Source organism: Rhinatrema bivittatum, unplaced genomic scaffold (genome assembly GCF_901001135.1).
Source record: "Rhinatrema bivittatum unplaced genomic scaffold, aRhiBiv1.1, whole genome shotgun sequence".
NCBI lineage: Eukaryota > Metazoa > Chordata > Amphibia > Gymnophiona > Rhinatrematidae > Rhinatrema > Rhinatrema bivittatum.
The window spans coordinates 438342-463479 of NW_021820313.1; the positions used below are offsets into that span (position 1 = coordinate 438342).

Sequence of the window (25138 nt, forward strand, 5' to 3'; positions counted from 1 at the left end):
TGGGAACGTTCTCGTAGCCATGGGCGATGTCTCTGGGACGCGCGCGGGAACAGGAATTTTAATTAAAAGTGAAAACGAACCAGCAAACCGAGCACGCGGCCCGTCACGCCACTGCCCTGCTGGTCACAGGGTAGCTGCAAAAATCTTCAGCAAGGGGGAGGAGGAGGATATACAGCACTTTCTGTGCAGGTTTCTCTTCTGCTGGCGGGCTTGGCCCCCTCCTCCTGGTCTCTCTTTCTCTGTGATTTCTAGGGATGGACAGCTCCACTTCTCCTCTTGCTTGGCATTTCTCTCTCTCTCTGTAGTCAGACTAGTGAAACTGACAGCTTGGCACATTTCCTTTCCATGTCTCTCTCTCTCTCACTCACTCTGACCTGGACTAGCTATGCCTCGTGCCGCACCCCATGCCCGCTCATCCCGTGCAAACGGCAGGGCCCATAATACACCTAGCTCTTATTTCTCTGCTTGGAGCTAGCAATATCTATCCCCCACCTCTCATCTTCAATTGACTAGAAATTCCTGGCAGAGTCCCCTTCTCACGCTCTCTGGGTTTAACTAGCCATACCTGCTGGCAGAGCTAGCAACGCCTGGCTCCGCCCCTCACCTGCTGACGATCCTCTCGGTGGGCACAACACAGGTTCAGACTGCCCTACACCCTCTCCCCTCCACCCCTGATTTGGCTAGCAATGCCTGGCTCCGCCCCTCACCTGCTGACGATCCTCTCGGTGGGCACAACACAGGTTCAGACTGCCCTACACCCTCTCCCCTCCGCCCCTGATTTGGTTAGCAATGCCTGGCTCCGCCCCTCACCTGCTGACGATCCTCTCGGTGGGCACAACACAGGTTCAGACTGCCCTACACCCTCTCCCCTCGGCCCCTGATTTGGCTAGCAATGCCTGGCTCCGCCCCTCACCTGCTGACGATCCTCTCGGTGGGCACAACACAGGTTCAGACTGCCCTACACCCTCTCCCCTCCGCCCCTGATTTGGTTAGCAATGCCTGGCTCCGCCCCTCACCTGCTGACGATCCTCTCGGTGGGCACAACACAGGTTCAGACTGCCCTACACCCTCTCCCCTCGGCTCCTGATTTGGTTAGCAATGCCTGGCTCCGCCCCTCACCTGCTGACGATCCTCTCGGTGGGCACAACACAGGTTCAGACTGCCCTACACCCTCTCCCCTCCGCCCCTGATTTGGCTAGCAATGCCTGGCTCCGCCCCTCACCTGCTGACGAACCTCTCGGTGGGCACAACACAGGTTCAGAGTGCCCTACACCCTCTCCCCTCCACCCCTGATTTGGCTACCAATGCCTGGCTCCGCCCCTCACCTGCTGATGATCCTCTCGGTGCGCATGGCGCGGTTCAGGATGCCCCGGCGGATCTTGCGATTCAGCTGGAGGGCGTACCAGACCTCCGTGTGCTCCAGCGTCAAGTCAAGGGGAGAGTCTCCTTCCTTGTTCCTCATCTCTATGTCAGCTCCCCGGGACAGGAACAGTCTAACAGAGAGAGAGAGGGAGAGAGAGAGAGAGGAAGCAGTATTTTAGAAAAAGGGGCCCGAGCCAGAAAGCGGGACGCGCTCCCCCCCCAGGCCGCGCGCGCGACGCTCACATGACGCAGTCGTAGTAGTTCTCCCGTGCGGCAATGTGCAACGGCGTGTCTCCGTGGAAGTTGACGGAGTGCAGGTCGCACTGCGCGTTCAGCAGGACCTCCGCGATCTCGGCGCTGCCCGTGAAGGAGGCCCAGTGGAGGCACACGTTCTCCTCCTAGGGGGGGGGGGGGGGGGGGGAGAGACAGGAGCGGCACGCAAGGAGGCACCAGAGAGAGAAGAGGCGTGTTGAAGGAGACAGGGGACCAGCACACGAGGAGGGAGGGGGAGGAAAGAGGGAGAGAGAGAGAGGTAAGAGGCGACCATCAGCACTCACACGCCAATTTCCCAGGGCTCTTGCAATACTACAAAGCACAGTAACAGAACGACCCCTCCCCGCAACCAGCAATATAAAAAGCATAGGACTCGACCCGTATTCTCCCCTGCCAGGCTGGGCACCCCTACCCCCCCCCCCCCAAATTCCCGGGGGTCACTCACGTTGTCCTGCAGCATGACATCGGCCCCTCTGGTCAGCAGCATGCGGATCACCTCCAGGTGCTTGTGCTCGGCTGCCCAGATCACGGGCGTCCATCCCCCGTTGTCCTGCGGCGGAAGGGAGAGCGAGAGGCACAGGAAACAGCAAGGGGGGGGGGGGGTTATCAGCGTGACACCCAAGAGGAGCCACGGCCATAGGCGCAGACGCGGACCGCCCCCACCAACACAGCGCTCCGCCGTGAGGATCCAAACCCCGTCCTAGAGAGGAAAACCTCTCCTGGGGTGGGGGGGGGGGGGGGGATAGGGGATTCGGTCGCCGCGCTCCTCCCCCCGTCACACACAGACGGGTTTGTTTTTTTTTCTCCCCCCAAATCTCCCTGGACTCACCTTGGCATTCACGTCCACCTGGCCCGTGGACAGCAGAAAACTCAGCATCTCCAGGTTCCCGCTCTTGGCCGCGTGGTGCAGGCACGTAGACCCATCCTCTTCCTGGGGGGGGGGGGGGGGGGGGGGGCGGGGAGAGAGAGAGAGAGATCAGAGAGAGAGAGAGAGACCCGCGCGCCACGTCAGCAGCGGGCAGAGGACGCGAGAAAGGCCCCTCCCCTCCCTCACCTTCAGGTAAACACAGGCTCCGCGCTGCACCAAGTACTTGGCCACGTCCAGCTGGCTGCTCACCACGGCTTCCATCAACGGCGTGCGCAGGAACTTATCGAAGGCGTCCAGGCAGGCGCCAGCCTGGGCGAGGGGCGGGGGGGGGGAAACAAAGCAGAGAAAGGGAAGTCGTCTCTCGTTTCTGAAGTTCTATTAGGGAGGGGGGTGGGGCGGAGCGGCATCTCACCTGCAGCAGCACGTGACAGATATCCAGGTAGCCCTTCTGCGCGGCCGCGTGCAGGGGGCTCCGCTTGCTCTGCTGGTCCGTCAGGAAGTTGGGGTCCAGATTGTCCACTGAGAAGAGAGAAGGGGTGGGGGGCGGGTGAGTTTGACAGAGGTCGGAACCGGACTCCGCGCGGACCAGAGACAGAGACCCCCCCCCCCAGCCCCTCCCCCCCCCCCCCTGGACGGGACCACTCACGCAGCATCAGGACGATCTTCTGCAACTCCCCTTGCTTGACGGAGAGGTACATCTGCCGGGGGTGATACCTCAGCTTTTTCCTGCGGTCCCGTTTCTGCAGCAGTATACAAGAGGGAGGGGGGAGCGAGCGATAAAGAACACGGAAACGGGGGGGGGGGGGGAAAAGGTGCCAGTCCCCACCCCCTCCACCCCAACAGTACCCTGGCCGACCCTCTCCCTCTCCCCACCCCTCCACCCCCCCCCCCCAGCTGTAAAACCCAGGTGTTTCGGCAAAGACCGCTTCTTACTTCTCGGCTTCCTGCACCACCAGCGCCTTCTCCAGCACCTCCCGCACAGGGCCCGGGGGCAGCCCCACCGCCGAGATCACCGCCCCCGAGGGCAGCGTGACGGAGGGGCCCGAGCTATCGATGCCGTCCGCCAGGGGGTCGGAGGAAAGGTGCCTCGCCTCGCTGCCGCCACGCATCCTGGCGCTGGGATCCGGGGAGGTTAAGGGAGGAAAAGAAAAGAGAGACAGCTCAATCACCCTCTGCCCGAGTTCTAATCCCCGGCTCTCCATCACTGACCTGGGGGGGGGGGGGGGAACGAGTCGCTTAGGTCTTCTTTGTTCTTCGGGGTCTATTATCCTGGCTCCCCCCCCCCCCCTCCCCGCCCTCGCACGACCCCTGTTACCTGGGCTGCGCGACGTCCGCCCTGCCGGCGCCCTCCGGGTCCTGGGCCGCCGGCGCCGGCACCAGGGTGGAGGTGTCCGCTTTGGCGATGGTGATCTCCTGGGCGTCTGAGGCGTCCTCTCCGCAGTGCGGGCAGAAGACCATGCCGTTCAGCTGCGACACGCAGGTCCTGTGGAAGCGGTGCGCGATGCGGAAGTCCGGGTGGCACTCCAGGAACGTGCCCTGCGGCGGGGGGGGGGGGGAGGGGAAAGGACGTGATTTTAAATGGGGACCTCACGATTCCCTCCCATCCCTTCGGGACGGGGAGCGAGAGGTGAGCACTAAAAACAAACAAAACAAAAAAAAAACCACACAAAACAAAAAAAAACCAAAACAAAACAAAAAACAAAACAAAAAAAACCCAAAACAAAACAAAAAACAAAACAAAACAAAAAACAAAACAAAAACACAAAAAAAAACAACCCCCACCAGCAAAAGTTGTTTTTTTGGGGTTTTTTTTGTTTTAAATTGTTAAAATTCTGAGCTCTAGAGAAAAAACAATACGCAAACCCTTCGAGGGTTAACAGACTGCCATGGAAGACAAGTCATGAGCTCCAAGCCTCGCTATTGCATACCCTCAGCGGGGACGGGAGGCACACGGTGCTGACGGGTCTCCGGCTGGAGGTCCCTCTTCTCCCAGCGCCCCTTGTCCGCGAGCGGGTCTCCCTCCACGCCAGGCCCCCCCCCGGCACGCAAGCCACGAAAGCGCGAAGGAGGCCCGAGGGACTTACCGCCGTGCAGAAGTAGCCGCAGCCCGGGCAGCAGTGGTGCTTCACCATCCTGGCTCTGTGGAGCTCGCACAGCACCATCAGGGGCACGCGGCTGGAGGGCCTCATGGTCTCTCGCTTGGTGATGGCGCTGCCGCAGCCGCTGAGCTGCAAGGTGGGCGATAGGAAGGGGGCGGAAAAACCAGGAAGGGAGAAAAAGCGTTAAACTCTCCCCCCCGGGCTCGGACGCACTTCCAGCCAGAGTCCCTTCCCCCCCCCCCCCCCCCCCGAAGTCCAGAAATTTCGGCGAGCACGGAGGGGGCGGGCGTTGCCGGGAACAGGCATCACCACGCGGCGACAGAGAAGCGGCCGACGCCTTCCCTAACAAACCATCGCCAGGCGCTTTTCTCGCCAAAAGCCGAAGGCCCGGGCTGCAGACCTGCAAAAGCCGCCCCCCCCCCCCCTCCCCGGGAGCCCCAGACTTCTCTAAGCCCCTCCTCCCCCCCCAGTCACGCACGCCTGACCCCCGACCCTCGCGCACCGCCCCCTGCACGACCCGACGAGGGGTGGGGGCAGGAGCGCCCGCCGCTCACCTCCCCGTCCACGCTCTCCGTGGCCATGCACTTGTTGTTGGCGAGTTCGCTGATGCGGTCGATCTTCGGCGCCTCCATGCGGCAGCTGCAGAGCGGCAGCTCCTCGAAGCGGTCCGTCTCCATGGAGCTGGTGTCGTTGGACACGCCTGTGTGGGGGGGGGAGGGGAGACGTGAGCGCGGGGAGCTGGAGGAACGCGTGCATGGGGGGGGGGGGAAGGGGGTGGGGGGCTAGGAGGACGGCGCTGTTACCTGCTTGATTAGGGGAGAGGTTTCCCTCGCCGGGCAGCTCCAGGGATCCCAGGGGCACCTCCGTGTACTGACTTTCGGCGTGGCTCTGGCTCCCTCCCCCGATCCCGTTCACGCCTGCCGCGCAGAGAGAGAAAGCACACGGGGGGGGGGGGGGGGGGGGATTACAGCAGGAATCGCTCCTTCCAGCTCCTCCACCTCTCCTTAACCCTTTACCCCTGGTCCCTCCCTGCACCCCCCCCCCCCCCTTACCCTGGCTGGACCTGGAGGGCTCCTTCTTCTTGCGCTGGCGGCAGGGCTTCATCCAGGGGCTGTCGGCTTTCCACCTTTTCCTCCCCTTCCTCTTCAGGCTGGACGAGCTCTGCGGGAGAGGCCGTCAAACATGCGGAACACCGCGCGGCACCCTCCCCCCCCCCCCCCCCCACCCCACCCTCCCGAACGGGACGGGACACCGCGCGAGCGACGCAGCCTCTCACCCCCGCCACGCTCGGCTCCGCCTTCCCCACCGGCTCTCGCGCCGAGTCTGTGATTCCCGTTATCTCCCCCTCCCCTCCCCAGACCCTCAATGGGTGAAGAGCACAGGGTGGGAGAATCCCAGGGCTTCTTCCCCCCCCCCCCCCCTCAGAGACTCTCACAAGAGGATCACCCCTCCCCCCCCCCACCCCCCCCCCAGTCGCCAAGGAGGAGCCCCCGGAGCAACTCACTCTGTCGGACAGGTTCCCGGAGCCTTCCTCATCGTCCTCTTCGCTCATCTGCTCTCCGGCTCCATCTCCTTCCGACTGGGGAGAGGAGGGAATCAGGGTTAAACCCCTGTACTTCTCCCTTAAGGCCCCCCCCCCCCTCCGGCTGTGAGCTGCCGTCCCTCCTCCCGTGCCGTGGCTCAGGACACGTATGATCGGGACCTCACCACCTTGCCCCCCTTTCCCTCCCTCTCTCTCTCTCTGGCAAGATCCCCAATTCTGCAATGGCTACGGGGGGGGGGCCGCTCCCACCAACTCACCCTGGGAAAAAAAACAAACAAACCAGGGACTCTGGAAAGGTTACGGCGGCGGCGGGAGGGCTCTCCCTGCTTAACACCTCTGCCCTGCACCCACAGGCCACGCTCCACCCCTCACCCAACTCACCTTGCTGTCCGTGTCGACCCGGTCATCCAGGGAGAAGCCATCATAGTAAAGCCTGAAGTCCTCTCCCACCTCCGCTTCCCACTCCTCCAGGGCCTCCGGGCCTCCCTCGCCCGCCTCCTTAACGGGGCCGGGCGCGGTCGGCAGGGCGGAGGCGGCGTCGCGAGGGACGGGCGTCTCGTCCGTGCCCTGGGGCGGGGAAGGTCACCCACAGTAACGCACAGGCAGATATCGGTGGGGAAAGACCCGATCCCCCCCTCCCCCCCCCCCCTTCAGCCCACCCAGGTCTGCCCCAGGCTGCTTTAGCTTAAGGCACAAATCGCCCCCAGCTGTCAGCCGACCGCCCAAAAAAAAAGGCACTCGAACCGGATCCGGCCTATTCCCCTTTCCCGCCGCCAACCGAACGGATCCGGCCCACCGCGCAACATTTTAAGCCGACGCGAGCGAGGCGCGGCCGTTCCCCACCGTGTTCCTAACATCCCCCCTGCCCCGCGTCGACCTCTGGTCAGGCCCGGGCCCTCCAGACGCTTCCGGACCCCCAAATCATCAGTCCGAGCCGGTCTCCCCCCCCCCCCCCACCCCCGTCCCTCAGCTCTGGATCCAGCTACCCAATCTCGATTTTCTGCTGCCCTTAACCTCCCCGTCGCGTCCTCCCAGCCTCGCCGGCGCTCGCTTGACCCTGTATATTTCCGGGCTTCACCTCTGTGACGGGTCTGCCCAACCTGTCCAGCAACTGGGGGACCTTCTTGGCAGGCTCTGCGCCGGCTCCCAGAGCTTCCAGCTTCCTCTTCCTTATTCCATCTGAAAACAGGAAGGAGGAAGCAGGTATGACTGGGAGGGTTTCGCCCAACGTGAGAAAGGGTGCAAAAAAAAAAACCCCCCAAAACAAAGGCTATCTGTGGAGGAGGAGAGTTTAATTAGTGGCAGGATTTGGTTGACAATGCACTTATCGTCGGCTTTCGTGGACGTGGATTCTGGGTGTGTGGCTTGTTGGGTTTTTTTTTAATATTGTTTTTTTGACAGATTGCTTTCCTGAAAAGGCCTGCGTGGAATCAGATTTTCGTAGATGAGACAAAACCACGAAGTGGCACACGCACAAGCAAGACACAACCAATGACCTAGTATTACGTGGCTGGTAACCAGGGCCGCCATCAGGAATTTTGAGGCCCCATACTGTCTGACGCGGCGGGGTGACGTCACAGCCGCGTCAGACAGTGAACTCTGGCAGGACAGAGCGCGCGGACGAGTCTCTGTCTGCGGTGCTCTGTAAATCAATGCTATGTGTGTCTAAAAGACACGCATAGCATTGATTCTCTCCCTTCTCTGGGGGCCCGCACCCCAGGGCCGGCTCCAGGTTTCAGTAGGCCCCTGGGCGGACAGACTGTCGGAGAGAGCCTCAGTGGGCCTCTTTGCCATGAACTAATACATCCCCCAAGCGCACCTGCCGCCTGGCGGCTGCGGGCCCCCATATGTGGCAGTAGATCCTGGGGCCCCATACTGCAGGCCCAAGAATACTGCCCTGATGGCGGCCCTGCTGGTAACCTCTTCCCTCCTACATAAGACGGGGGAATGCCCCCCCCCCCCCTTAACGCGCAGGGGACCCTCCAGCCCACGGTTGGCGGCAGCAGCAGCAGCCACCCCTCCGGCGCCCTTCCACAGGGCGAGAAAATATCCCAATACGGGATTATCTGGTGCGGGGTTTTTTTTTTTTTTGTTTGTTTTCCCACACAAACTCTTGCCGTGGGGTCCCGCTGGCGGCTCATTCTCTCGAGCTGTCAAAAAAATTAACCTAGTGCAAACGTGTCACGCAAAATAAAACGCTGAAAGAGGGAGAAGATTTTGCAAAAAAGTTACTGCACCGCTGAGAAGTGAATTTACTGCAGGGAAAAACGGATGGGACCGTAAGCTGCGAAGAGATAACGGGAGCGAACCTAACAAGAGGGCAAGAACCAGGGCACTGTTTTCCCTCACAATAAAATCGGCCTATATTCGCCTGCCTCCCACTTCCCAGCAGCGCGGAAAACATTTTTTTTGCGATGCGTAATTTAGTATTTCTATTCTGCCTTCCGTAACAGGAGGAAGCGCCAAGGGCTTTTTACATCACAACAAAACGCGCACATAAAAAAAAAAAAAGACGGACGATCGCACGCAGGTAAAGGAAATAATAAAAAGCATCAGGGTGACACCCCCCCCCCCCCCACCACACACACACGGCCTACCCGTCATGGCCGCCGCCTCGGCGCTGGAGCCGGGCCTCTCCACGTCCGCCGCCGCTCTCTGCTCCAGCGCTGAAACCTGCCAACGAGGGAGGAAGAGAAGTCAGCGGCCGCCCTGCGCGAGTCCGTCCGCGCGAGATCGCGTCGCCACGCGCGGCGGTCTCCAAAGATCACCCCCCCCCACAATATTCTAAAGCCAGCAGCTCCCATACCCATCATCCCTCAAAACAGGGGCGGTGGTTTCAGGGATGCCACGCCCAGGGTTTAAGCAGGATTACATCTGCACACGTTTGGCCTTGCAAACCAGGCTGATCCGCGTAATGGGTGGGTTTAGGGTCACCCTAAACCCACCCGTCCCCCCCGAAAAATAAACGATCCTACTCAAGGGGGGAGGGGTTATTCAACTGCCCACATTTGAGAACCGGTAAAACCACAGACTTGACACAAAACATCTGAGGAAACTCCCAAGAGCACAGAAACTGGCAAACTGCAAAACGAAATTAGGCATTCGTAATTTTAGGTCCGCTGGCTATTTCAGATATTTTTCTTTATGAAGCCCCATTTAGTAAAAAAAAAAGAAAAAAGAAACCGATTTGAAGTAGTAGAAACGTAAAGAGGAAACGGGGGAGGGAAGGGAGGAGGAGGAGGAGGTCAGAAGGGCGGCCATCTTGACTTCTCAAGCAGCCTGGAATTCCCATGATGCACTGCGGTGCACCCAGCTGGGAGGAGACAGGTCAGGCTGCCGGGCACAAGGGAGGGTTTTAAAGCCAGAGAGGGCCTGGCGACGCCCAGGTTTCTGGAACGGTAAACCGGGGTGGAAGCGGCAAAGGTCTTGGCAACCGGAACCGCCACCAAGAAAGGGAAGAGCCTGCGGCACGGAGAGAGAGAGAGAGAGCGCGCCGCCGTGCGGGATTCCTCTGCAACGGTGCCGGCGACAAGACTGCCTCTCCCCTCTCCCCCCCCCCCCCCCCCCATGGCGTCGTCGGCAAAGGGAGCCAACGAGCAGCAACACCCGGGGGACAAAGGCAAAGGGAGTTTAAGCGGGAACACGGAGAGGAGGGCGGAAAGGAAGCAGAGAAACGCAGGAGACCCACGTAGAGCGACGGCTCAAGTCAGAGACGGCGCTTACCCCGTACCTCGTCCCACCCGGGGCGATGGAAGGAAAACCACCCTTCAGCACACCCCCCCCCCCCCCCCCCCAGGGGAGAGGCAAAAGATTTTGTTACCTGTCCGCCGCCAGGCTTGGCCATCGTTTTCCTGGCTCGGTGCACCTTGACTCTATTTTCCTGTCCAGCAGGGAGGGCGGAAGGCAGGGCCTCGCCGCTTCCTGCCCCCGGCAGACTCAGCAGCTTCATGGCCAGGCCCTGCACGGAGTTGGGAGACTTGCCGGTGCCCGTCAGTGACATCTTTGCCCGACTGGGGCCCACCGTCTTGCTGGGGGAGGAGGGGAAGGTCTTCATCGCATGGCCTAGAGGGTCGCCAAAGACAGAGGGGCGGGGAAGGGGAGAGGTATTTTGAAAAGCAATTCCACAAATTCGCGGCCCATCACCTTTCTACTTCATTTCATAGGAGACCTGGACATTTCGGAGCAACCGGCCGCCCCCCCCCCCCCCCCCCCCCCCCCCCCCCCCCGCAGGGGAGTCCTGGCCCGCGAGACGTTTCCCCCGTAGGCCGCGTCCCTCCCGAATGCCGTCGGTTAAGAGGCCGGCAGCTGCTTTTCCTCACCTGGGAGCCCTTTGCTGTTCGGAGTGGTGGCCCCGCCGACTGCCGCCGGGGATGCGGTCTCCGCGTCGGTGCCCCAGGCCTGCGTCTCCGCCAGCTTTCTGGTTCCACCCTCCCCGGAGGCAGCAGCCAGCCTGCCACCCGCCCCCCCCGCCATCTTGGCCCTCCCCAGCCTCTCTGGGGGCCTTGGCCTCGCTCTGGGGCTTCAGCAGCAAGGAGGTGAGGCCAGGTTTAGCGGGCCCAGGCTCCGGCGCGTCCCTGGAGGCGAGCTGTCCGGCTGAACTTTGACCTGGGGAAGGGAGGGGGGACAAGGAAAGGGTGGGACAGAACAAGCTGCAGCATTATTTCTCGCTCTCACACCCTTAATTTAAAAAAACAACAACAACAAAAAACCCCAAAACAAAACAAGAACAAAACGACTAATTCTTATTTTTACTTTGAAACGATTCAATCATCATTAAGAGTCCCCCTTTCTTCTGTCCAAAAGCTACTCGATTCTGAAAACAATACAGGAAAATTGGTTTCTTAGCTGATACTTTCCGTTCCTGCAGTACCACGGATCAGTCCAGACACCTGGGTTTTGCCTCCCCTCCAGCAGGTGGAGACAGAGAGGTTTTTTTTCAAAACAACCCTGCCCCATATAACCCAAGGTGCCACCCACAATCCCCTCAGTCTTACGCCATGTCAAAGCAGAAAGCAACAAAAACCAAGCTACACAACTTAACTGTTCTCCCAGCTATGAGGAGGCTCAGACAATCCCCCAAGAGGGAACAGAACCCGCTGAACCAACAGAACAAGAGATAAGGCAGTACTAATATCCAGAAATAACATACGGGCGGACTCTACGTCGCTTTTATGTACACAGCCACGGGCGGGGCTCTGGACTGATCCGTGGTACTACAGGAATGAAGATTAGCAGGTAAGAACTAATTTTCCTTTCCCTGGACGTACCCGGATCAGTCCAGACACCTGGGATGTACCAGAGCCGACTTATCTAGGGTGGGAATCGGAGAGGCCCGCTCCGAGCGCACCTTCACCGAATCCCCCCCCCCCCCGGAATCAGACGATCGAACATCCAGCCTGCAATGCCTTGCAAAAGTGTGCAAAGATTTCCAAGTAGCCGCCCTACAGATTTCTTGAGGCGAGACATGGTGACACTGCGCCCATGAGGAGGCTTGGGAATGAGCAGGAATGAGCACGCCAGTTCCACCGGGAACCTATGGCTTCCTTCAGCCACCGAGAGCAATCGTAGCTTTGAGGCCATTGCTACCCCCCCCCCCTCCCCCCCTTTTTGGACCGCTCCACAACACAAAGGGATGGTCTGAAACCCGGAAAGGATTCGTAAGTTCCAAATATCGTAGCAGAGCCCTGCGTACATCCAGTTTCCTTAAATCCTTCGCGACCGGATCGGCTCGGTCCACATCCGAGAACGAGGGAAGCTCGATCGACTCATTCAAGCGAAACGACGACACCACTTTCGGAAGAAAGGAGGGAACCGTCCGTAAAGACGCCCCCGAATCATAAATCCGTAAAGAAGGGTTTCCCTGCACGACAACGCCTGAAACTCCGACATCCGATGGGCCGAAGTAATAGCCGCCAAAAACTCTACCTTCAGCGTTAGATCCTTCAACGTCGCCCGCTTTACAGGCGAGCGCCGCAACCTGTACCCGGAGAGAATTACAGGAGAGACCCTTAGAGAGTCCGGCCTGCAGGAAACCTACAACGTCTGACACTGAGGCTCGCGTAGGATTTACTGCGTGATCCCTACACCAGACCTCAGAGACTTTCCAGACTCTGACGCAAGCTAGGGAAGTAGACGGTTTGCGCGGCTGCAACAACATGGTCACCACTGCATCAGAATAACCTTTATCCTTTAAACGCTGCCTCTCAAAAGCCATGCCGCTAGACAAAAGCGATCCGCCTCTTCCAAACGTAGAGGCTCCGCGGCGGCGAGACTGATCAGGTCCGCAAACCACAGGGCGTCTCGGCCACTCCGGAGCCACTAGGACTACCTCCGCTGGATGGAGCTCTATTCGACGAAACACCTTGCCTATCAGAGGCCAAGGAAGGAAGACTTACAGCAATATGTTCATTGGCCAGGGAAGGACCAGGGCATCTACACCCTCAGCGCCTGTCTCCCCGAAACGACTGTAGAAGCGCAGGGCCTTGACATTCTTAAACGTGGCCATCAGATCCATACAAGGCGTGCCCCACTTGTAAGCAGATGCGTTGAAACGCCTCCTCGGACAACTCCCATTCCCCGGGATCGAGATGGAGACGACTGAGGAAGTCTGCCTGCACGTTGTTGATGTTGTGAGACGCCGCGATGCTTACCAGGTGCTGATCCGCCCAGTGCATCAACTGCTGCGCCTCCGGTGCCACCAGCCGACTCTTGGTTCCCTCTCGGCGATTGATATAGGCCACCGTGGTCGCGCTGTCTGACAAGATCCGGACCGACTTCCCCTGAAGGAGTGGGAGGAAGGCTTGTAAGGCTAGGGCTACTGCCCTGGTCACCAAGCGCTTGATCGACCACTGTCCCTCCTCCCTGGACCACTGTCCCTGTACTGACTTCCCCAGACAAACTGCTCCCCAGCCGGAGAGACTGGCATCGGTGGTGACGACCGTCCATTCGGGTATCACCAGGGGGGACTCCGCACTCCAGATGTGCCAAAACGAGCCACCAGTCGAGACCGACTCTCGCGGAGTCCGTAAGAGGGAGCGGTAGGTGAAACTGTTCCGAAACAGGATTCCAGCGGGACAGCAATGCTGATTGTAAGGGACGCATTATGGGCAAAGGCCCATGGTACCAACTCCAGGGTGGACCGTCATGGATCCTAATACCTTCGAAGTAGTCTTTTACCCTGGGCATTCGCACGGATAAAGAGATCTCTCACCTGTCCCTGCATCTTGATTACATGTTCTGTTGTGAGGAACACTCTGCCCCGCTGCGTGTCGAACGCGGGCTCTCCCAGGAACTCCCAGAGACTGCGAAGGAGTCAGCCGACTCTTGACAAGGTTGACCACCCAGCCGAGCGACCGTAAGAGCTGGAGAACCCTGCCGACAGCTGCTTGACACAAAACTTCGGACTTCGCCCGAATCAGCCAATCGTCCAAGTAGGGATGGCACTAGCAAGCCTTTATTTATTTAAAGTATTTTCTATACCGTCGTTACCGGTTTACATACAGGTACATAAATCAAAGTTGGTAAATATGTCGGGTAGTACGTTCTGACAAGTGCCATTAAGGTTCGGTTACATCATTTCATAATAAATATTATTTGATGAGTGTGATAAGTCTTGTCCTTTTATACATGTATCATACTTTATTTACAAGTATGATTCTCGTGCTCTGTGTATTTCTATCATGTCAGCCGTGAGTTAAAATAATAAACTAATAAAACCGCACGTGTTGGGAAAAGGCGCTGATGTTCTTCTGCCGGTTTTTTTTATGCTTTCAATTCTGCATCTTTGTAAAAAGCTTGTTTCAAAAGCCAGGTTTTTAAACTTTTTTTTTTTTTTAAAGTTTTGAGGTCTTTTTGTAGTCTGATCTCTAGTGGCACGGGGTTCCACAGTACAGGTCCTGCAAAGGATAACGCCCTCTCTCTCACTTGGGTTAGTCTAGCTGTCCTGACTGAAGGGACGGTTAGGAGTGCTTTTGTTGGCTGATCTCAGGTTTCTATGTGGGACGTGTACGCTTAAGTGCTGTGTTCAGCCATTCTGCCTTTTCGTCATGTATTAGTTTATGTATGGTACAAAGGGGTTGAGTATTGTATTCTGTGTTCTATGGGTAACCAGTGTAATTCGGCTAGAGTTTCTGTGATATGGTCCCGCCTCCTTTTACCAGTCACTATTCTTGCTGTGGTGTTTTGTAGTATTTGAAGTGGTCTTAACGTTGTTTGCAGTAATCCTAGTAACAGGGCGTTACAGTAGTCGGTGCTAGAAAATATTAGTGCCTGAAGCACTGTTCGGAAGTTTGCAGGCATTAGTAAGGGTTTTAAGATTCCTGAGAACCATGAGCTTTGCATAGCCTTCCTTTACTTTTAGTGATATGCGTTGTTTTAGACTGTGCTCTGCATCTATTATTATTCCGAGATCCCGTACCTTTTCGGCTAGTTCTATTTTCTGGTTGTTTTTGAGTATTATTGGAGTTTGAATGACTTCAATATTTTTCCGTTCTAAATGTAGAAATTCCATTTTTTTTCGATGTTAATGACTAGTTCCATTTGGTTTAACAGCTGTTTGATAATATTTAGGTACATGTTGGCTAGGTTTAATGTTTTCTCAATTGTGTTATCAATTGGTAGGATTAGTTGAATGTCGTCTGCATAAATGTAAATGTATGGTTCCCAGTCCTGCTAGAAGGTGGCATAAAGGCAGCAGGTAAATGTTAAAGAGTGTTGCGGACAAGGCTGATCCTTGTGGTACTCCTGTTAAGATTAAATTTGTCCGATATTACGTCTCTGATTTGTACTTGAAAGAATCTATTGTTTAGATACGAACTGAACCAGTTAATTGTTTTGCTGTGTAGTCCTATTTCTTCTAGTCTTTTTAATAGTATTTTATGATTTAATGTGTCAAAGGCTGATGATAAGTCCAGCATTATTAGAATGTAATGTTTCCACTGTCAAAACCTCTAAGAAATATTGTCTGTCAGCGAGAGCAGCAATGTCTCTGTGCTGTAGTGTTTACGAAAACCACGCTGCGATGGATACAGTATATTATTGTTGACTTAAGTGTTCAGCTAGTTGTTTCTGTACAGTTTTCTCTATTAATCCGAAGTTGCGCTGCCACCACCGCCATCGCCTTGGTGAACGTGCGCGAAGCGGTGGTGAGCCCCGGGGTCTTAGCCTGCAGATCTGGATCGTCCTGAGACGTGGAGTCTGTGTCCGTCCCCGGTGGCACGGACCGTAAGGGCCTCTTTCCCGTAAGTGGGTCAGAGCCCCCACCCCCACCCCGGACCTCTCTCGCTTCCGTGCCCTCCGGGCTTGCGGCTGCTCAGCCGCCTGCTTTCTCCCTGTCTTTTCTGCTTTAAAGGCCTTGCGCATGAGCAATACAAACTCGGAGGAGAAAGAGGAGTCTGACGAGGAATCAGCAGCCCCCTCAGGGCTATCCTCATGGTCAAGGAGAGGCTGCACCCGCGGGGGCACCACCTCCGGCAGGAATTTGCTGTGGGGAGAGCAAGGGGGGTAAAATCCCCCTCCCCCCCCCCAATCGCTGCCCTCGTGGCCTCCCGAAAGGAGACCAAAATGGCTTCCGTTCCGCCGCTCAGCGGGAACGGGTCCGTTGACATCGCACAAATTGTCCCCACGCGCGCCGAACGCGGAGCCCGACTCCGACCCTCCAAATGCGAAATGGAGGGTCCCTCGCTGCCCTGCATACAATCAGAGCGGCGGCCTGCACGAGGAGCCCCGAGGCATCATAGTACAGACTAAAAGCTAAACACTGAAAAGACAGCGAAACAACCGGCCGCGCAGCCCCGCAGTAAACTCAAAGTATCGGGGAGCCAGCGCGCATAAAACAAAACTTTTTTTTTTTTTTTACAAAGAAGTACCGAAAACTTGCCGATCGCTGTCCCTGGTTCTGGAAACAGGTCCTGATCCTGTGGGGGCGAGTGAGCCGGGCTCCCCGGTTATCACCCTGATGCTGCAGACAATCAGGTTCAGGGTCCTTAACCCTTAGCAGCGGCCTAAACCAGGGGGGATGGTCCCCTCAGGACCTAGCAACCCCCTGGGAGGCTCCCAGAACCGCTGACGGTAAGGGGCTTGCTTTCTGTCTTGATTTTTTTTTTTTTAACTTAAATATACAGCCCCCAAAACTGTCAATCTAAACCCTGACTACAGTCCTGCACGACCCACTTTTTGCAATCAGAAGAGACTATGGGTTTTGCACCTCCGCCATCTGCTGGAGACAGAGAAAGACTGAGGGACTGTGGGTGGCACCTTGGTATATATGGCAGGGTTGTTTTGAAAAACTTCTCTGCCTCCACCTGCTGGAGGGGAAGCAAAACCCAGGAGTATGGACTGATCCGGGTACGGTCAGGGAATGGTATTTAAAAGGCGTTCCGAACGTGCCTCCTCTGCTCAGCCAGCCCCACCACCGATCACGTAAAACGACAGAGGCGCTGCTGTGCTTCGCCATCACCATGGTGACGTTAAGAAACAGCAGAGTGCGGGCGATAAGGATCCCTCCACTTCCACAGAGCCCCCCTCCTCCCTCTCTTCTTACCCCCGACCCCCCCCCCCAAAAAAAAAGCATCACGGAGGCTCACCTTTCTCCGGCTGGCTGCCAAGATCCTTCTGCATGCCCAGAGAGCCCCCTGGGGCCAAAGGTGGCCCTGCTCTATTGGGCTCCCCCTAGGAAAGGGGAAAAAAAGAAAACGTTAGTGCTTTCCCAGCCCTGGATGGGACGACGGGTGGCCGGGGAGTTGTTTTTAAAACAAGTTCTCCCCAAACCCGCCTATGCAATTTGCTTTTCATTTTTAAATTGGGGTACAGCCACTTCGGAGTTGAAACCTAGGCAGCGATTACGCTGTGCGCCAGCGGATTTTCTTCTCTGCTTCTGTGCTCTCTCCGCTTTCTGTCCGAGTCTCTGCGCTCGTGTGGGTTTCTCGCAGACTCGGTGCTCTTCTAGCAGTTTTATTTGGGAACGGGGGAGTCTCTTTCAAGAGAGGAAGTTTATTTTACTTAATGGATTCATAACCCGCCGATCCTAAGCCCTTTGCTCTTACATTTTGTAATAGATATTTGATATTCTGCCGTCGCCTAAGTTAGTCGCAAGGCGGATGACATTAAGGAGGAGGAACATGGGGCACGTTTGCAGGCCCTATGAGGTAGAATGCAGTGAAGGGAGTTGGTTTGGTACACAGTGCAGCACTAAAGGATTAAACTAAGAGGTACAAATGCACTGAACTACGTTAGCATCTGGTTCGGGGATAGTATGGTAGGTAAGCAACCAGTTTGGTACAATTAGCCCAGGTGGACGAAACTGATCGGGAAACAGTTTGGATGGTCAAGCCCTGTAGGGGGGAAACATGGTTGAACAGCTAGGTCTTCTTGGGGTTTTTTTTTGGGTTTTTTTAAAGGCGAGGTAAGAAGTTTCAATGTGCAGGGATAAATAACAGTTATCTTGTTCCATGGTTTGGGGGCAAAGCAGCTGCATGCATGACTTCTTGGATCATGTTGAGTTTGGCAGAAGCCAGCGGAGGGGGGTGGAATCGATTGGCTTTCTGTGGATTGTGGAATGTGTCCCTACCAGAAGTCTGGCTCTTTGAGGCAAGATTTGCAGCTTACAAGCAATACAAAATGTGCATCTGACAGACACACAGACCATTCTGCAGTCATCTGGCAGAAGGGGCTCAATCTTTCCTCAATGGTCTAACAGGTGTGCAGGGTCGTTTTCTCCAGCATTTTAGCTTCATTTTTTGGGGGGGATGGAGGGGTCGCCTTCTCCTGCAATTCACTGCGCAGTATTTCTGCAGTGCTTTGAGGGAGGGTCTCCTTCTGAAATGCACTGGAGTGAAGGTATTTATTCTGCAGTACCCTGGTGTGGGAGGGAGCATGGCTCCATTCTGCAGTACCCTGGGGGAAGATTGCCAATCCACTAAGCAGTGTCCCTTTCTGCAGTTTTTTTTTTGGGGGGGGAGGGCTCGTTATTCTGCAGTCCGGGAGGAGGGTCTCCTCCAATTCACTAGGCGGAGTCTTTAGGGAGGGTCTCCTTCTGCAATGCCCTAAGAGAGGAAAAACCTTTATTCTACACAGTTCCCGAGGGGGAGGTCCTCATGCAGTTTACAACGCGGCGCTTCTGGGGGAGAGGGTCTCCCCGTGCAATGCTTTCTCCGGCGGTGCTTTGGAAGGGGTTGGCTCTATGCGCAGCATCCTCTTCCCCTCCCTGAAACATTAAACTGCGGGAAAGCACTGCACGCTGCCTCACCTCCGCCGCCGCTGGGCTCTCCGCCATGGCTCTTCCCGCCACCACCGACTCTTCCCCCTTCTCCCCTCGCTAGCTCGCAGCGGGCCCGCCGCGCGATCCAATGACGCCACCCGCACGCGCGCATCCCTCCCTTGCGTTCCAAGCCTCAATCCCGCCTGCCAGCGAACCATAGTGAGGGAGGGGAGGTGCCATCCATGTTTTCCAAGCCTCATTCTGAAGCCCGATGTTTCGTTGGGCTGTGCGTTGCAAACCTCGCTCTGGCTCGAGGAATTCCCTTTGTCAGGGGGTTTCTTGTTCCGGGTCTGTGTGCGTTCCAAGTCTCGATCCCAGCGCTGTCCCCCTGCAGTGTGCATGGTTTTGGTTTTTTGGGTCTTTTTTTGCTGACGTTGAGGCGCCTTTTGGGCAGCCATTGCTAGATAAAAGCCCATACCGCCACCATCTTCTTCTGTTCCAGACATTCACGCGTGCAAGACTGAGCAGTTTCATGGGGGGAAAGTGTACTTTTAATGTAGCAAAATAAATTAAATAAAAGGACACAGGTTAGAGTTCCTCCGTGCAAATCCCACTTTAATTAAACCATTGGCTTACTCCCTATTGCAAAAACAGAAAGTAGCAAGAGAGAAGCCTATGCACCCACAGCCCAGCTGATGCTTACTACTGCCACCTGCTTGATGATGCTGGACAATTTTTTAGTTCCAGCAAGGAATATTTCAGGGAGATTCCCCATCATGGTTTCTGTTTTTGTCCAATATTAAACCCGCTGAGTGCTCTCTAACCCCTTGGCTTATGGAATTAGCCTTAATGCTAAAAGTTACCAAACCCCAGGAGAATATATCTCACTCACTGGTTGATGATCCGAAACGCTACAGTTCTTGCGAAGCTCATTGAGCAGAACAGTTTCGGATGGTGAATGGTTTCTCCACAACAGGATGACATCGAGCTTGGACACATGGGCAAAAGCAACATTTCGTATAGGAAAATTAAGCAAAACTGAAAACATCTCCTTAACTGATCACTGCAATAGAAATGAACTAGAGCAGGATAGTGTACATAAATATCTAGGAGCAAAGGAAGGTGAAAACATTTTACCATAAAGTACTAAGAGAAGAGATCAGTAAAGAATACTAGAGCACGAAGCTGATATTTAAAAGAACCTTCACAGCACAATATAAGATACAAGCTATTAAATCAGCGTGCAAGTTCTGCATCATCATCAGTTTTGGAATAGTAGACTGGCCTCATAATCATCTTGACAACTTGGCCATAAAATTGGTTAGTACCAGGAACTTTGGGTCTTACTAAATTTACATAGAAACATAGAAATGACAGCAGAAGAAGACCAAACGGCCCATCCAGTCTGCCCAGCAAGCTTTGCACTTTTTTTTTCCCTCATACTTATCTATTTCTCTTGGCTCTTAGTAACCTTTTGGTTCTATTTCCCTTCCACCCCCACCATTAATGTAGAGAGCAGTGTCGGAACTGCATCTAAGTGAAATATCTAGCTTAATTAGTTAGGGGTAGTAACCGCGCAATAAGCAAGCTACACCCTTGCTTATTTGTTTACCCAGACTATGTAATTCAGTCCTTGTTGGTTGTTGTCTATACATAAATCCACTTTTCTTCATTCCCCCTGCCATTGAAACAGAGAGCTATGCTGGATGTGCATGAAGTATCGGTCTTTCTCCCCTGCCGTTGAAGCAGAGAGCTATGCTGGATCTGCATTGAAAGTGAAGTATCAGGCTTATTTGGTTTGGGGTAGTAACTGCTGTAACAAGCAAGCTACTCCCCGCTTTTTTGTGAATGCAAATCCTTTTTTTCACATTTCCGCTTGCCGTTGAAGCTTAGAGCAATGTTGGAATCGCATTAACCGTGTGTATGGTTTTTTGTTTTGAGCCATAATAGACCTTCTGCTGTCCTTCGTGGCAACAGCAGACCCAAACTCCAAAATAGTGCAGAGGTACAAAAACGAGCAACCCTCCTCAGTCGTCCTTAAGCTAGGACAATCGCTCCAGCAAATGGAGGGATAACTGAAGATCCACCAGTACAGGAGGGTAAAGAAGCTACAGCATTAGAAAAACGAGGGAAAAAAAAAAAACCTCTTTAAAAAGTCAGACCAGCAAACAAGGAAGGATAATTGGCAGAAGCATAAGTACAGAAGGAAGGAGCTGCTTTGGAAACCCGGCTGAGCACACAGTTTAGCCCCCGTTTGGCCGCGTGTTTCTGAGACGCTACTATTACTCCTTATACTGTAAGGGGTAATAGCGCGTGGAAAACGCGCAGCCAACTCCCAGGAGAGGTGCCTGGGGGGATGCGTCGGGAGAGCGGGTGCTCGCCTCGGAGTGCCTGCTCTCCCGCAGATTTTATTGAATCGGCCCTGAAACACTGGGAATACAACCCTCATAGAATGGAAGAGAACAGCAAAGCTATGAGAGCACCTGGGACTCTGCCTGGAAGGTCGATGCATGAAAAAGCAGATATTGTGATAAAGGACAGCACAAGGATAGCATTGTGTCAGTACCCGCCGATTATTCTGTGGATCAGACGGCGAAAGCAAGGATCCTTTAAGTATTAAGAGATGCAATCAGCGACCAGGAAAATGTGGCAGAAAGATACAGAAACAGTCCCAATCATATTGGGTGGCATGAGCCTGATTAAGAATAGTTTTCACACAAATTTTATGCTCCTTAAGTCACTTTAGGCACATAGCTTGTACACCCTCACTCATGTTTAGGGTGCATAAATGTTTCCTAAGCATAAACCATGGTTTGCATGCATTAAACATGATTTGTGTGGGCCACTTTTTTTTTTTTTATACCCCGCATTTCCCTTTTCAGCTCCTGCTGCATTTGCAGAATATTATCTTAAATACAGCATGCACCCTTTACTTTGTCTTACAACATTAGGGACACAGTGGCAAGGATAGGCCCCCCGAAGCCCTCAACAGCCACAAGCAGGCCTGTCCTGCAGGATCATCACACCGTCTGCAAATAGACCCCATGGAAATCGCTGCTGTCTTCAGAGGATTGTACGGGCTTGGCTCTGGAAGTCAATCTGCCTGGGGGCAGGGAGGGGGGCAGAACCCGGAATTTAATACGCTGCCTCTTGCTTTCGCACACTCTACTCCCATCACGCCTAGGATCCTGCTGTTCATCAGCAGCCTAAATTCAAATCATTACTTAAACTTACTCCCAACCCCACCCACAAGGTGGCTGCTGCCTATCTTGTTCTTTCCTGGCATGTTATGCCGCTTCACAAATCAATCCATCCATAAACGCACCCTTCAAAACTAGGTAATGGAAATAGGGTTGACGCTTCTGCTGAACTGCTGACCCAGAAACAAAACGGAGGAGCAGGACAGAAGAGACCACATGATCTAACCTTTCCCATCCACACCAAGTGCTCCGCTCTACCATTCCTCCCTCTCCCTCAGCGAGCGCCGTGTTTATCCCATGCGTGAGACTGTTCACAGCGTCCACCACCCTCCCTGTAAAGAAATATCTCCCCCTCCCACCCTCATCTCATGACCCCTCGTTCTAGAGCCTCCTTTCTGTTGAACGCAAACCAGCTCCTGTACATGGAAACTGTTGAGATATTTGAATGTCTCTATCATTATCGCCCTTATCTCGCCTTTCCTCTACGGTGTTCACGTTCAGATCTTTAAGTCTCTCCCCGTATGCTTTAGAACCATTTTAGCAGCCTCCCTCTGCACCGACCCCTTTCCCGTTTCTAGCCTTCTGAAGGTGCGCTCTCCAGCAATGTACTCAGTATTCCATGTGAGGTCCCGTCAGGGACCTATAGAGGGGCAATATCACCTCCTTTATTCTGTTGACCCTTCCTCTCCCTATACAGGCAAGTATCTTTCTGGCTTTTGCCATCACCTTACCCACGTTTTTGGTCATCTTTGTATCAGCTGATCTTATCACCCCCAGATCTTGCTCCTGTTTCATGCACAGAATTTCACCTCCTCTCTTATATGTTCCTGGGGTTTTTGCAGCCCAAAAGCATGACTGTATTTTTTTTTTTTTTTTTTAGCATTAAATCTTAGCTTCCAGACTCGTCTAGGCCATTGCTCCAGCTTCGCTAGATCCCACACCTTCCTACCCTGTTGCAGATTTTGGTATTATCTGCAAAGAGACAAGTCATTGCATCTTACTTTCAAATTAAAACAGGCGACAACGCCAATTCAATACCCAGTAATTCTACCGCAACTGCAGCCAACGAGGAGTAGTCATAAATGGAATTGCTCTAAGGAAGGAAGAGTGATAACTGGTGTGCACTTAGGGATAAATTCTGGGACAGGGTCTGTTCAATATATTTGAGGCATGTTGCAGAGAGGTTAAAAAGGAAAGCTTTGGGTTTTTTTTGCAGACACTAAGATCTGTAAAGAGTGGGCACACCTGAAGGAGTAGAGAATGAGACGTGATCTAAGAAAGCTGGTGGACTGGTCGAAGGTTTGGCAGCTGGAACTCAGTGCCGAGAAGTGCAGAGCCATGCATCTGGGCTACAGCAATCCAAAAGGAGCTGTACCTGATGGGGGACGGAAGTCTGATGGTTCACAGGCCGGGAGAGACACCTCGGGGGTGACAGCATCTGACAGTCTGAAGGCGGCAATGCAATGTGACAAGGGAGTGAGTTAGGACCAGAGGGCTGGAGAGAGAGAGAGGAAAGAGCAGCGGGAAAAAGGAGGCGATAATGCCCCCGTACAGAGGCCTCGTCTGGAGAACGGCGTTCAGTTCTGGAGCCCGTTCTCTCAAGCAGGATAGTGACAGGACAGAGGCGATCCAGAGAAGGGCGACCAAAATGGTGTGGGGTCTGCACCGACCGCAGGGCCAAAGCATGTATAAGCCGGAGGAGAGGCAGGGGCGACGTGACGCAGACTTTTAAATAGCCGAACGGGATTAACGATAAGACGGGCGTCAAACCTTTTTGGGTGGAAAGAAAAAAACAAAAAAAAACTGTAGAACAAGAGGTCATAATACGAAACTTCAGAGGCATCGAGTCGGTCCAAACGTCAGGGGCTTATTTCTTCACGGAAAGGGTGGTAGACGCCCGGAGACAGTGGGAGAAAGGACGGTGATGGACTTGAAAGGGGGGATATAATCTTTGCATACAAAACGTTTTCACAGCTGACGTGGATGAGCTCATGGGATCAAAACTGTGTCGCCGTCCCAAGTCCCTATGATCATCGCTATTCCAACAGAGGTCCTTGTTTCCCCCCCAAATAGGCTTCATCAGGGGAACTACGAGGAATGGGAAAATAGGACGGCAGCAACACTTATTAAGAAAGTCTTACCGAAACATTTACATCTCCGGCTTCTTAAGACAACTTATCACGCACGAACGCTGCACCAAGAAAGGTATCGAGCAACTGTTTAAAAAAAAAAAAAAGTTTATGAACCTGGACTCAACCTCTTTCTAAAATAGAAAAGGGAGATGCGTTAAATTTACTCGCATTTACCAAACTTGACTTTCTAACACGTAACGCGTGCCGCAACCCTCTTACCATTAACAGGCGGCTCAGCGAGCCCAGCACAGGCATCTCTGATCATTAGCCTCTGGCTTGTAGTCCACCCAAGAACCAAATCACGGTTCTTTAAATGCAGCGCCCACCCAAAAAAAAAAAAAAATCACAAGAAACCTTGCCACTAACCCCACTGGGGGTAGAGTCTGCCACTAAAAAACATTAAGGATCGTGCCTGGCGTCACAAATATGTGGAAATGTTCTCCCCCCCGTTTTAAAACAATCTGCTGGATAACAAAACCATTGGATGGGACATTTGAATCCAGTATTCCAACAAGCGGCGCGTCTTTATTTTCCTATTGCCTATGCCACTCGTGTTCTGTAATTCAGACTTTTATAATTTGATGTTCAATCTGACCCAATGTAAAATTTGTTGCATGGACAAAATGATGGCGCGCGCGACTTGATAATCTGACTCCGCGAACTGTAATTTCAATCCGAGATGAATAAACGTTCGTGTGCTGGAGCAGTTCTAAACCGACAGTTAGCCGAGCCACACCGAGATCGTCCTCCATGCCGCGGATCACGGCCCTCCAGCACCGACGGAAGACTGGATGGGCACCGGCAAGTTCCTCAAGCCTTAGCCTCTTCTACAAGGCAAAACGTGGATACTGGCTAAACACCGCCGCGTCCCGTCGGCGCGCCGTCGAGCTCTTAAGCCAAAATCTACACCGGGCTTAAAAAATGGTAAAGCACAAACTAACCCGCTTTGCGCCCCTCGTAAAAATAACTCCCGACTGGCGAAGCCCGTTTGTTTGCTCGCTTTAATGCACTTATTTGGACATCCCCCTCTGTTGGGCTTATGCTTTAAACTCCTCCACCGCAGACGACGCAATCTTAAACATCGACCTGCGGGGAGAACGGGCGGTTTGTTTGGGCCGGCTTTGGGAAGATGGGCGTTTTCGAACTTTTGAATGTCTGTGTCAAGCATCTGACCTGCCGGCGACAACCCATGAAGGCAAGGAGAAGGGAGTGGAGAATCCTGGAGTGGGGGGGGGGGGGGGGAGGAAGAGGAGGAGAGGACCCCGTTCACATGTGAGGACAAGATGGAAAGAAACCTTGGGGGTCGGCTGACGATTGGAGGATCAATTTAAGGTTTACAAGTTAGGGAGAAGGTACCCAAGAGCGAGGAATGGGGGAAAACTAAAATGGAAGATAATAGGTTAGAAGTGTTATGGGGGGGGTATGATAAATATGCCGCACAGTCTGCACCCCCTTTTCAAAAATC

At 54.3% G+C, this 25138-nt stretch overlaps 1 protein-coding gene across 1 annotated transcript in view; it reads right to left on the minus strand.

Moving 5' to 3' along the window:
• Window positions 1-18534, minus strand: part of EHMT2 (euchromatic histone lysine methyltransferase 2) — a gene marked incomplete in the record, with an annotated part of 20134 nt that extends 1600 nt beyond the window's left edge. The window contains 22 exon segments of the mRNA XM_029585866.1: window positions 1-32; window positions 1326-1493; window positions 1606-1760; window positions 2081-2185; window positions 2465-2566; window positions 2690-2812; window positions 2916-3022; window positions 3150-3256; window positions 3437-3619; window positions 3819-4039; window positions 4588-4731; window positions 5157-5302; window positions 5406-5519; window positions 5655-5763; window positions 6107-6181; window positions 6527-6712; window positions 7224-7324; window positions 8743-8818; window positions 9966-10207; window positions 10465-10750; window positions 16729-16813; window positions 18390-18534. Of these exon segments, the coding sequence (XP_029441726.1) occupies window positions 1-32; window positions 1326-1493; window positions 1606-1760; window positions 2081-2185; window positions 2465-2566; window positions 2690-2812; window positions 2916-3022; window positions 3150-3256; window positions 3437-3619; window positions 3819-4039; window positions 4588-4731; window positions 5157-5302; window positions 5406-5519; window positions 5655-5763; window positions 6107-6181; window positions 6527-6712; window positions 7224-7324; window positions 8743-8818; window positions 9966-10207; window positions 10465-10618 (2650 nt within the window).
• Window positions 18535-25138: the final 6604 nt, after the last annotated feature.